Below are 12,872 nucleotides of genomic sequence, written 5' to 3'. Positions count from 1 at the left end.
GTCGGTTTTTACGAGCCGTCCTTCCCCTCCGCTCTATCCGTCGCCGTCGTTCCCGTCCGTCCGTCTCCCCCGATCGGACCGCGAGCCCGTCGGACGGCGGGGACCGTCTCTGTCCGTCGCCGACTCGTCCGTCCCGAGCGCTCGGTCCGGTGCTCTGCGCATAGTGAGCGCTCGATAGATACTATTGAACGAATGAGTCTTTCCACTAAGTCACGCCGCTTCTCGGAGTCCAGGGTGGATGCTCGAGTGGACCGCGCGGAAGGCGGCGTTGGAAAACCACTTCGCGGTTTATCCCGAGGAAACTCCGTGGATCCGCCACCGGCCGGAGGCGACTCCTCGGCCTAAGACGAGACACTGTCTTAGGAGGGGGAGATGAATGGGGATGAAGACTGTACTAAGCGCTGGGGTGGATCCAAGCAAATGGGCTCGGACACAGTCCCTGCCCCACGTAAGCAGCGCGGCTCAGTGGAAAGAGCCCGGGCTGGGGAGTCCGAGGTCATGGGTTCGAATCCCATGAGGAGCAGCGCGGCTCAGTGGAAAGAGCCCGGGCTTTGGAGTCAGAGGTCATGAGTTCGAATCCCAGCTCTGCCACTTAGCTGTGGGACTGTGGGCGAGTCACTTCACTTCTCTGGGCCTCAGTGACCTCATCTGGAAAATGGGGATGGAGACTGGGAGCCCCACGTGGGACCACCTGATTCCCCCCCGGGTCTACCCCGGCGCTTAGAACGGTGCTCTGCCCATAGTAAGCGCTTAACAAATACCAACATCCCGGCTCTGCCCCTTGGCAGCTGGGGGACTGTGGGCAAGTCTCGGTGCCTCAGTGACCTCATCTGTCAAATGGGGATGAAGACCGCGAGCCTCACGGGGGACAACCCGATGACCCCGTATCTCCCCCAGCGCTTAGAACGGTGCTCGGCACAGAGTGAGCGCTTGACAGATACCAACATTAATCAATTATATTTGGGGGGGGGGGCATTTTCCCCATTAGCGAGAAGCGGCGTGACCCTGATGGAGTCAGGGGACCTGGGTTCTAATCCCATCTCTGCCACACGCCTGCCAGGTGACCTCGGGCGAGCCTTTTACCTTCTCCCGGCCTCAGTCTCCTCATCCGAAAAACGCGGATTGAATCTCCATTCTCCCTCCCCTTGAGTGCGATCCCCACGCGGGACAGAGAACGGGTCCGACCCGATTACCTCGTATCTACCCCAACGCTTAGAACAGTGCTCGTTCATTCCTTATTTCATTCGTACTGAGCGCTTGGGACAGGGCTTTGCACCCAGGAAGCGCTCAATAAATACGACCGAATGAATCTGTTAAACGCTTACTGTACTAAGCGCTTGGGAGAGTACAGTGCAACACCAAAGAAGCCGCATCAGCACGGTGTAGTGGGTAGAGCCCGGGCCTGGGAGTCAGAAGGTCATGGGTTCGGATCCCGGCTCCGCCACTTGTCTGTTGGCTGACCTTGGGGAAATCACTTCACTTCTCCGGGCCTCAGTCCCCTCATCTGGAAAATGGGGATGGAGCCCGCGAGCCCCACGTGGGACGGGGGACTGCGTCCAACCCGACGGTACTTGTTAAGCCCTTCCTATAAGAGCAATAATAATGAGATCTGTTAAGCACTTACTCTGTGCCAAGCACTGTTCTAAGCGCTGGGGGAGATACGAGGTCACCAGGTTGTGCCCCGTGGGGCTCCCGGGCTTCATCCCCATCTTCCAGATGAGGTCGATGAGACGTGAAGTGACTCGCCCCAAGTCACACAGCGGACAGGTGGCAGATGCGGGATTAGAACCCACGACCTCTAACTCAGAGCAAAACAGAACGAACCAAAAACAAGGCAATATCATCACGATAAATGCATATTGCTCAACATAGCTCTAATTTATTGATTTTTCTTATTATTTATCTCATTTACTTATTCATTCATCTGTTACACATTGTTGTCCGTCTACCCCCCTCTAGACTATGAGCTGGCTGTAGGCAGGGATCATCTCTCTTTGTGTGCTGTAGTGCACTCCACCGACCGCTTAGCACAGCGAGGGCTCAATAAATATGATCGAATGAGTGAGTGAGTGAGTGAGTGAATGAATGAGTGAGTGAATGAGTGAGTGAGTGAATGAATGAATGGATGAGTGAGTGAATGAATGAATGAGTGAATGAATGAATGGATGAGTGAGTGTATGAGTGAATGAATGGATGAGTGAGTGAATGAATGAATGGATGAGTGAGTGAGTGAATGAATGAATGAGCGAATGAATGGATGAGTGAGTGAGTGAATGAATAAGTGAGTGAATGAATGAATGAATGGATGAGTGAATGAATGAGTGAGTGAATGAATGAATGAAACAAGCTTTGTCTGGGGGCCTTGCGGAGGGGGCGGGGAGAGGTGCGAAACGGGCGTGGCCCTGCCGAGGGGCGTGGTCAGCGGGAGGGGGCGCGGTCTGATTGGTCGGTGCGGGAGGGGCGTGGCTCGAGTCGGATGGAGCGGTCTGATTGGACCGCGAGGGGGCGTGGCGCGCCCTGATGGGTCGGTGTTTCGAGGGGCGTGGTTTGAGGAGGGGACGTGGCTCGAGCCGGGTGGAGCGGTCTGATTGGTCGGTGCGGAGGGGCGCGGCTCGAAGGGGGCGTGTCCCCTGTCGTCGGATGGCGCGGCCCGATTGGTCGGTGTTTTGAGGGGCGTGGCTCGCGCAGGGGGCGGGGCTCGCGGGGGGCGGCGCGGCCCGATTGGTCGCTGCGGGGAGGGCGCGGCGCGCGGAAGGGCGCGGCCTGCGGCGGACGACGCGGTCTGATTGGTCGTTGTTGTCGAGGGGCGCGGTCTGATTGGTCGGTGTCGGAGGGGGGCGGGGCCCGCGCCTCCGGGCGGCTCAGATGATGCCGAACTGCGCCAGCTCGTGCAGCTCCAGGTGGCTGAACGCCTCCCACGGGCAGATGACGGTGATGTCTGCACGGTCACACACGTCCCTTCCCGTCCCGTCCCGTCCCCACCCTGCGCCCCACGCTCCGCTCCCCGCCCCCCGAGCACCCCGCCCCCGGACGCGGAGCGGACAGGGAGCACTGCGGTTGCACGGAGGGAGCACGGGGAGGGAGCCCTGGGGTTGCACCGAGGGAGCACTGAGGTTGCACCTAGGGAGCATAGGGAGGGAGCCCTGGGGTTGCACCGAGGGAGCACTGAGGTTGCACCTAGGGAGCATAGGGAGGGAGCCCTGGGGTTGCACCGAGGGAGCACTGAGGTTGCACCTAGGGAGCATAGGGATGGAGCACTGGGGTTGCACCTAGGGAGCATAGGGAGGGAGCCCTGGGGTTGCACCGAGGGAGCACTGAGGTTGCACCTAGGGAGCATAGGGAGGGAGCCCTGGGGTTGCACCGAGGGAGCACTGAGGTTGCACCTAGGGAGCATAGGGATGGAGCACTGGGGTTGCACCTAGGGAGCATAGGGAGGGAGCACTGGAGTTGCACCGAGGGAGCACTGGGAGGGAGCCCTGGGGTTGCACCGAGGGAGCACTGGGGTTGCACCTAGGGAGCATAGGGAGAGAGCCCTGGGGTTGCACCGAGGGAGCACTGAGGTTGCACCTAGGGAGCATAGGGAGGGAGCCCTGGGGTTGCACCGAGGGAGCACTGAGGTTGCACCTAGGGAGCATAGGGATGGAGCACTGGGGTTGCACCTAGGGAGCATAGGGAGGGAGCCCTGGGGTTGCACCGAGGGAGCACTGAGGTTGCACCTAGGGAGCATAGGGAGGGAGCACTGGGGTTGCACCGAGGGAGCACTGAGGTTGCACCTAGGGAGCATAGGGAGGGAGCCCTGGGGTTGCACGGAGGGACCATGGGGAGGGAGCACTGGAGTTGCACCGAGGGAGCACGGAGGGGATGTGGGGAGAGGGAGCACCGTGGCTGCACGGAGGGAGCACGGGGAGAGCACTGGGGTTACGCGGAGGGAGCACGGAAGGGGCAGGGGCCGGGCACGGAGAGAGCGCCGGGGTCCCGCCGAGGGAGCCGGGTTCGAATCCCGCTGTGATCCCGGCCCGGGGTCCCCCCGGCTCACCTGTCCCGAGCCCCTCCATGCCGGGAATGTCGTCGCCGAACCTGCCGGGACGCAAACCGTCGCCCGGCCGGGAGTCGCTGGGCTGCGCTTCCCCCGCCCCGGTGCTCCGCCCCACCTCGGCGCTCAGCACAGTCCCCTCCGTCCCCCGATTCGGCACCCGGTGCTATCTATCGAGCGCTCGGCCTGTGCAGAGCGTTCCGTTCCTTCGATCCTACCTATTGAGCGCCTACCCCGGGCGGAGCGTTCCGTTCATTCAGATGTACTTATTGAGCGCTCACCCTCTGCAAACCGTTCTGTTCAATCCTACTTATGGAGCGCTTACCCTGTGCAGGGCATTCAGTTCGTTCGATTGTACTTAAAATAAAAACAATGATGATGGTATCTGTTAAGCGCTCACTCTGCGCCAAGCACCGTTCTAAGCACCGGGGCAGATACGAGGTGATCAGGTCGTCCCGCTCGGGTCTCCCGGCCTCCGTCCCCATTTTCCAGAGGAGCAAACCGAGGCCCGGAGAAGGGAAGCGACCTGTCACCCGGCAGACGAGCGGCGGATGGGGATTAATAATAATAATAATAATAATAATGTTGGTATTTGTTAAGCAGAACCCGGGACCTCCCGACTCCCAGGCCCGGGCTCTACCCGCTAGGCCTCGCTCGATCGTCATCTTCGATATCGCGCGAGCACCGACGCTGTGCGGGGAGGGCTGTACTGGACGCCTACTGTGCACAGGGTACTAAACCGGACCCCCGTTGTGGACGGAGCCCTCAGCTAGGTGACTCTTGGGAGCGGAGCTCCGTGCCGGGCCCCTAACTGTTTGGCTCTGTACTGGACCCCCGGGGTGTGCCGGGCTCTGTACTGGGCCCCTACTGCCTGTCGAGCTCTTTACTGGACCCCTAACCGTGTGCCGAGCTCTGTACTGGACCCCTAACCGTGTGCCGAGCCCCGCACTGGACCCATAACTGCGTGCTGAGCGCTATGCTGGGCCCCTACGGTCTCAGCTCTGTACTGGACCCCCCACTGTGTGCCGAGCTCTGTACTGGACCCGTAACTGTGGGCCGAGCTCTGCGCTGGCCCCCGAACTACGTGCCGACCTCTGTACTAGACCCCCCTACTGTGTGCCGAGCCCCGCACTGGACCCATAACTGCGTGCTGAGCGCTATGCTGGGCCCCTACGTCCTCAGCTCTGTACTAGACCCCCCCCCCCGACTGTGTGCCGAGCTCTGCACCGGACCCGTAACTGCCTGCTGAGCGCTATACCGGACCCCTAACGGCGTACAGGGGAGCAGCGGGGCTCGGCGGAAAGAGTCCGGGCTTGGGAGTCAGAGGTCGTGGGTTCGAATCCCGGCTCCGCCACCTGTCTGCTGCGTGACCTTGGGCGAGGCGCTTCACGGCTCTGGGCCTCGGTGACCTCGCCTGTCGAAACGAGGATGAAGCCCGGGAGCCCCACGGGGGACAACCCGATGACTTCTGCACATAATAATAATAATAATAATAATAATAATAATGTCGGTATCTGTTAAGCGCTTACTATGTGCAGAGCACCGTTCTAAGCGCTGGGGGAGAGACGGGGTCGTCGGGTCGTCCCCCGTGAGGCTCCCGGGCTTCATCCCCGTTTTTGACCGAGGGGGGAACTGAGGCCCAGAGAAGGGAAGCGACCGGCCCAGAGTCACCCAGCTGACAAGCGCTTTGTCCCTTCCAAGCGTTTAGTGCGATGCTCGGCACATAGGAAGCGCTCAATAAATCCTATCGAATGAAAGTCCAGTGCTCTGCACGTAGTAAGCGCTCAATAGAGCCCATCGAACGAGTGAAAGTCCAGCGCTCGGCACGTAGGAAGCGCTCGATAGATACCGTCGAATGAACGAGTGAAAGCCCGGCGCTCTGCACGTAGGAAGCGCTCGATAGATACTTTCGAATGAACGAGTGAAAGTCCGGCGGTCGGCACGTGGGAAGCGCTCGATAGATACCGTCGAATGAACGAGTGAAAGCGCGGCGCTCGGCACGTGGGAAGCGCTCGACAGACGCTATCGAATGAACGTCCAGTGCTGCGCACGTAGTAAGCGCTCGATAAATCCTACCGGATGAACGAGCGAAAGTCCGGCGCCCTGCGCGTGGTTAGGGAAGCGCTCGATGAGTACCAGCCAACGAGTGAATGACAGGCGGCGCCGGGGCCCCGGGGGCGTCCCTCCCACTCCCCCTCCGCCCCGGGCCCGGCCCCCGCTCACCCTTTGACCCCTCTCTTGGGCGGCTTGCTCTTGAACTGGCGCGTCTGCCTCTGCTTGAACTTGGGGGGTCCCCGGCGGGGCGTGGAGGGCCCCTGGGAGGAGGCGGCCGCCTCGCTCATCCTGCCCGGCCCCGGCACCCGCTGCCGGGACAGACCCCGCCGCCCGTCGGTCCCTCCGATCCCCCCGGCCTCGGCACATCACGCTACCCTCGGCGGGATCGGCCGAGCGCCTACCCTGGGCCGGGCGCCGGGCCGGGCGCCGGCTGGGGGGGATGGTCGAGGCCGTCGGGCCGGCCCGCGGGCCGCTCCCGCTCCGCATCCCCCTTTGACGGACGGGGGCACCGGGGCCCGGAGGAGGGAAGCGACCGGGCCCCGGGGCCGGCCGGCGGCGGAGCCGGGATTGGGACCCGTGACCTCCGGACGCCCGGGCTCCGCCGGCCCCCCTCCCTCTCGGCCTCCCTCCCTCCCTCCGGCCTCTTCCCCCTCCCGGCCTCCCTCCTTCCCCGGTGCCCCGGTGGTGGATCCCGGGCCTGGGACTCGGCGGTCCCGGGTTCGAACGCCGGCCCCGCCGCGTCACCCGGAGCGAGTCACTTCACTCCCCCGGGCCTCAGTTCCCCCATCGGACGGGGACGGGGACGGGGAGCCCCACGCGGGACGGGGACCGCGTCCGACCCCGCTGGCTCGGATCCCCCCCCCGGCGCTCAGTCCGGTGTCCGGCGCGTAGTGATAATAACGTCGGTCTTTGTTAAGCGCCTACTGGGTGCCGAGCACCGTTCTCAGCGCCGGGGGAGATCCGGGGTCATCGGGTCGCCCCGCGCGAGGCTCACGGTCTTCACCCCCCACGTTCCAGATGCGGGAACCGAGGCCCGGAGAAGTGCCTCGCCCACAGTGGCCCAGCTGCCGCGTGGCGGAGGCGGCATTCGAACTCACGACCTCTGACTCCCAAGCCGGCCTCTTTCCCCGGAGCCACGCTGCTTAGTAAGCGCTTAACAGACCCGGGGAGGATGATTATTATCATTCTCTCGACACGGGCTTCCGGCCTCGCCGTCACAGGCGGGTCCCCGAGGATCCTAGAGGGGGTCGGAAGACGGGTCGGACGCCGCCCCGCCGGGTGACCTCGGCCGGGTCACTCGACCTCTCCGAGCCCGGTCTCCCGCCCGGCCCGGGAGCCGAGAGAAGGCCTCCGCCCCGCTGTGGGACACCGGCCGGGTCGCTCGACCTCTCGGGGCCTCCTTGGGAGGGGCGGCGGGGTCCGGCCGCCCCCCCCGCCCCCCCGGGTCCGCCCCGCGACCTCGGGCCGGTCGCTTGCCCCGGGCCCGGTCCCTCTCCGCCCTCCGCCCGGGGTCTCTCACCGTCCGGCGGGGGTCTCCCCGGGGCCGCGGCCGGGCCGGAGGCCGAGAGCGTCCCGGGGGGCGCCTCCCGCCTCGGCCCCCTCAAATACCCCGCTCCCCGGGGCCCGTCCCCACCCCCCGGACGCAAATCCTCTGACGTCCGGCCCCGGGACGGCGGGGGACGGGCCTGCTCGCGTTGCTTCATTCGTCCCGTGCTATTCATTGAGCTCTGTCTCCCCCGATTAGGCCGTGAGCCCGTCGGTGGGGGGGGGGGGGGACGGTCTCCATCTGTTGCCCGATCGTCCGTTCCGAGCGCTCAGTCCAGTGCTCCGCACCCAGTCAGCGCTCAACGGATGCTACTGAACGAATGGATGAATGGGCGCTTACTCTATGGTCACTTGGGCATCGGAGACCGGCCCTGCCCCGTGACGGGCTCTCCCTTCCGCGTCCTGATCCTGATCGGCGTGGCTCAGTGGGAAGGGGCCCGGGTTTAGGAGTCGGAGGTCATGGGTTCGAATGCCGCCTCCATCGCTTGTCTGCTGGGTGACCGTGGGCGGGTCCCTTCCCTTCTCTGGGCCTCAGTTCCCTCGTCTGTCAAAGGGGGGTGAAGAGCGGGGGTCCACGTGGGACGACCTGACGACTTTGTGTCTACCCCAGCGCTTGGGACAGTGCCTGGCCCATACCAGTATGATTATCGTTATTATCGTTAGCCCGGCGTGGGCAGAGATTGTCTCTCTCTGTTGCCGTATCGTACTCTCCCAGCGCCTCGCCCACGGTAAGCGCTCAGTAGGTACGCGGGACGACCGAATGAGGGCCGGAGGGAGGCGGGGCGGGGGGGGGGACGGAGCCGGCTGGACCAGGGGTTTGAGCAGCTAAGGCTTCGAGCGGCTTAGGCCCAATCGGCTCTGGGAAAATCCCTCTCCCGAATCCCGCGAGCAGATTTCCGCTCCCCCTCCCGAATCCCAGATCCTCCGCGGTGACCCCCTCTGTGACCTCTGCCCTCCCGACCCTGCCCCAGACCGAGGCAGGAACCCGAGGAGCAGCGCGGCTCGGCGGAAGGAGCCCGGGCTTGGGAGTCGGAGGTCGTGGGTTCGAATCCCGGCTCCGCCGCTTGGCAGCTGTGTGACCTTGAGCCAGTCACTTCGCTTCTCGGGGCCTCAGTGACCTCATCTGCAAAATGGGGATGAAGACCGGGCACCTCACGGGGGGGGACCGCCTGATGACCCCGTATCTCCCCCGGCGCTTAGAACGGTGCTCGGCACGTAGTCAGCGCTTAACCAATACCGACATTATTATGATGAGTCCTGCCCCGGCTCTGCCGGGTGACCTGGGGCGGTTCACGGTGCTTCCCTGGGCCTCGACTCCCTCATCTGTAAAATGGAGACGGAGACTGCGAGGCCCCTGTGGACCGCGAGCCCATTATTGGGCAGGGATTGTCTGCATCTGTTGCTTCATTCATTCATTCATTCATTCATTCGTATTTATTGAGCGCTTACTATGTGCAGAGCACTGTACTGAGCGCTTGGAACGGACAAGTCGGCAACAGGTAGAGACGGTCCCCGCCGTTCGACGGGCGCACGGTCCGATCGGGGGAGACGGACGGACGAGAGCGGTGGCGATGGATAGAGTCGAGGGGAAGAACGTCTCATTAAAACAATAGCAGATAAATAGAATCAAGGTGCCATTCCAAGTGCTTAGTACAGTGCACTCACTACACATGGGGAGCGCTCAGTGGGGCTCAGTGGCAAGAGGCCAGGTTTGGGAGTTGAAGGCGGAGGGTTCTAATCCCCTCTGCCACTTGTCTGCTGTGTGACCTTGGGCAACTCACTTCACTCCTCTGGGCCTCAGTTCCCTCATCTGGAAAAATGGGGATTAAAAAAAAGTGAGCCCCACGTGGGACAGTCCGATTCCCCCGTATCTCCCCCAGCGCTTAGAACAGTGCTCGGCACATAGTAAGCGCTTAACAAATACCATCGTTATTATTATTATTAATAAATACCATTGAATGAGCGGATGAGTGAATGAATGAATGGACAGGGACTGGGGCCGACCCGATTTTGCTTGGATCCCCCCCCCCCCCCCCCCGTAGAAGGCGATTACTACAGTGCCTCCTCCCCGGGCCTCCAGCTCACCCGTCCCGCCGCCGAGCCCGGCCCCCGGCCCGGAAGGCCCTCCCGCCTCAGATCCCAAAGACGATTCCTCTCTCCCTCTTCAAATCCTTCCGGAAGGCCCACCTCCTCCGAGAAGCCTTCCCCGACGGCGCCCTCCTCACCTCTTTCACTCAATAGTATTTATTGAGCGCTTCCTGTGGGCAGAGCACTGGGCTAAGCGCTTGGAATGGACAGTTCGGCAACAGAGAGGGACCGTCCCCGCCCGGGGACGGGCTCGCGGTCAAACTGGGGGAGACGGAGGAGGAGATGAGGAGCAGAGGGAAAGGGGGGGAATAATGTTGGTATTTGTTAAGCGCTGACTACGTGCAGAGCACCGTTCTAAGCGTCGGGGGGTGATGCAGAATCATCAGGTCGTCCCCCGTGGGGCTCCCGGTCTCCATCCCCATTTTCCAGATGAGGGAACTGAGGCCCAGAGAAGGGAAGTGACTGGCCCACAGTCATTCGTTCAGTAGTATTTATTGAGCGCTCACTATGTGCAGAGCGCCGTACTTAGCGCTTGGAATGTACAAGTCGGCAAGCTGGCACAGTCACCCAGCTGATGGGGGGCAGAGCCGGAATTCGAACCCATGACCTCTGACCCTCCGGCCGCCGAGCCGCGTCCCACTCCCGGTGACTTCCTCCCTTTCTCCGTCCCTCCGTCCAGCCCCGCGCCGCTCACGTCCGTCCCTGAAATTCATCGATTTCTACCGAGGTCTAGACCGTGGGCTGGTGGCGGGCCGGGGCCGGGTCTACCCACCCACTCATATTGTTCTACTGGACTCTCCCGAGTGCTCGCCACAGTGCTCCGCACGGATTAAGCGCCCAATAGATACGATCGATGGATTGACCGGCTCCCGGGCCCGGCTCTGTCCACCAGGCCGTGCTTTCCTTCCCTCGCTGAGCTTCCTCTAGGCCGTCGGCTCGTCGTCGTGGGCGGGGGACGTGTCGGTTTACTGTTCTGTTGTCCTCCCCCAAGCGCTCAGTACGGTGCTCTGCACACAACAAGTGCTCAGTAAACACCACAGCGCGGTTCGGTGGAAAGAGCCCCGGATCGGGAGTCAGAGGTGATGGGTTCGAATCCCGGCCCCGCCCCTTGTCGGCCGTGTGACTGTGGGCGAGTCACTTCGCTTCTCTGGGCCTCGGTTCCCTCATCTGGAAAATGGGGATGCAGACGGTGAGCCTCACGGGGGACCACCCGACGACCCCGTATCTCCCCCGGCGCTTAGAACGGTGCTCGGCACAGAGTAAGCGCTTAACAGGTACCAACGTTACTATTATTATTATTACGAATGACTCTCTTCTAAGAGGCTAAGCCCCCCCCCCTCCTCTGTTTAGCGCCATATGGAGCTCTTCAAAGCGCTTAGTCCAGTCCTCTGCACACAGTAAGCGCTCAATAAATACTAGCGATTGAATCGTATTGAGAACCGGCGCTGTGCAGTGGGTGGAGCCCCAGCTTGGGAGTCCGAGGGTCAGTGGCAAGAGCCCGGGCTTGGGAGTCAGAGGTCGTGGGTTCGAATCCCGGCTCCGCCGCTTGTCAGCTGGGTGACCTTGGGCGAGTCACATCGCTTCTCCGGGCCTCCGTTCCCTCATCCGTCAAATGGGGATGAAGACCGTGAGCCTCACGCGGGACGACCCGATGACCCTGCGTCTCCCCCGGCGCTTAGAACGGTGGTCGGCACATAGGAAGCGCTTAACAAATACCAATATATTCTTATTATCACTACTACGGGTTCTGATCCCGGCTCCGCCGCTTGTCAGCTGGGTGACCTCGGGCGAGTCCCTTCCCTTCTCTGGGCCTCAGTTCCCTCATCTGTCAAATGGGGATGGAGACGCTGAGCCCCGTGTCAGCCAGGGATGTGTCCAACCTGATTTGCTTACACTCACCCCAGTGCTTAGTACAGTGCCTGGCACATAGTAAGCGCTTAGCAAATGCCATTATTATGACTATGATTATAATAATAACATCTCCAGACTGAGCTGGCTGCGGGCAGGGATCGTCACTCTTGCCGTATTGCGCTTTCCCAAGCGTTCAGTACAGTGCCCCGCACACAGTAAGCGCTCAATAGCGTGGCGCAGTGGAAAGAGCCCGGGCTTTGGAGTCAGGGCTCCTGAGTTCGAATCCCAGCTCTGCCCCTTGTCAGCCGGGTGACTGTGGGCGAGTCACTTCACTTCTCGGTGCCTCAGTTCCCTCATCTGGAAAATGGGGATGAAGACCGGGAGCCCCACGTGGGACCACCTGATTCCCCTGTGTCTACCCCGGCGCTTAGAACGGTGCTTGGCACATAGTAAGCGCTTAACAAAGGCCAACATTATTATCATTATTATTTACTAAGCGCTTGCTGTGTGCAGAACATTATAATAGCAATAATAATAATGACCTTTGTTAAGCACTTACTATATGCCGGGCACTGTTCTAAGCGCTGGGGTGGATCCGAGGAAATGGGGTCGGACCCGGTCCCCGTCCCCCGTGGGGCTCCCGGTCTTCACCCCCATTTTCCAGATGAGGGAACTGAGGCCCGGAGAGGTGAAGCGGCTCACCCAAGGTCACACAGACAGGTGGAGGAGCCGGGATGAGAACCCAGGTCCTTCTGAATCCCAGGGCCCCGCTCTATCCACTACGCCTCTCCTAAACGCTCAGGAAAGCAGAATAATAATAATGTGGGTGTCCGTTAAGCGCTCCCTGTGTGCCGAGCACCGTTCTAAGCGCCGGGGGAGACACGGGGGAACCGGGTCGTCCCCCGTGGGGCTCCCGGTCTTCGTCCCCGTTTTCCAGATGAGGGAACTGAGGCCCAGAGAAGCGAAGGGACTCGCCCACAGTCACCCAGCTGACAAGGGGCAGAGCCGGGATTCGAACTCACGACCTCGGACTCTAAAGCCCGGGCTCTCGCCACTGAGCCAGGCTGCTTCCCTTAATAAGATAGTATTTATTAAGCGCTTTCTATGTGCCAAGCACTGTTCTAAGCGCTGATAACAACTGAGGTATTTGTTAAGCACTTACTAGGTGCCGGGCACCGTTCTAAGCGCTGGGGTGGATCCGAGCAAACGGGGTCGGACCCGGTCCCCGTCCCCCGTGGGGCTCCCGGTCTCCATCCCCATTTTCCAGATGAGGGAACTGAGGCCCAGAGAAGCGAAGGGA

The 12,872-nt window shown here is 61.8% G+C and overlaps 1 protein-coding gene across 1 annotated transcript; it reads right to left on the bottom strand.

Annotated features, from left to right (window-relative positions):
• Nucleotides 1-2,786: 2,786 nt before the first annotated feature.
• Nucleotides 2,787-6,375, bottom strand: LOC103166085 (retinal cone rhodopsin-sensitive cGMP 3',5'-cyclic phosphodiesterase subunit gamma). Its single transcript, XM_029047377.1, has 3 exons — nt 6,257-6,375; nt 4,037-4,077; nt 2,787-2,938 (listed from the first exon to the last, which is right to left on the bottom strand). Exons 1-3 carry the CDS (start codon nt 6,373-6,375, stop codon nt 2,862-2,864), a joined length of 237 nt encoding a protein of 78 aa, XP_028903210.1. The 3' UTR covers nt 2,787-2,861.
• Nucleotides 6,376-12,872: the final 6,497 nt, after the last annotated feature.

The sequence above is a fragment of the Ornithorhynchus anatinus genome, chromosome 2 (assembly GCF_004115215.2).
Source record: "Ornithorhynchus anatinus isolate Pmale09 chromosome 2, mOrnAna1.pri.v4, whole genome shotgun sequence".
Lineage (NCBI taxonomy): Eukaryota > Metazoa > Chordata > Mammalia > Monotremata > Ornithorhynchidae > Ornithorhynchus > Ornithorhynchus anatinus.
Note: the sequence above shows the minus strand (reverse complement) of the source record. Positions and strands in the feature narration are given on the sequence as shown.

Excerpts from the sequence above, each read along its gene's own strand:
- LOC103166085 (XM_029047377.1), bottom strand. The coding sequence starts at position 6,375 with ATGAGCGAGGCGGCCGCCTCCTCCCAGGGGCCCTCCACGCCCCGCCGG. Across the intron at positions 4,078-6,256 it reads CCCAAGAGAGGGGTCAAAGG|GTTCGGCGACGACATTCCCG; the intron begins GTGAGCGGGGGC and ends GCGTCCCGGCAG. Across the intron at positions 2,939-4,036 it reads CATGGAGGGGCTCGGGACAG|ACATCACCGTCATCTGCCCG; the intron begins GTGAGCCGGGGG and ends GTGACCGTGCAG.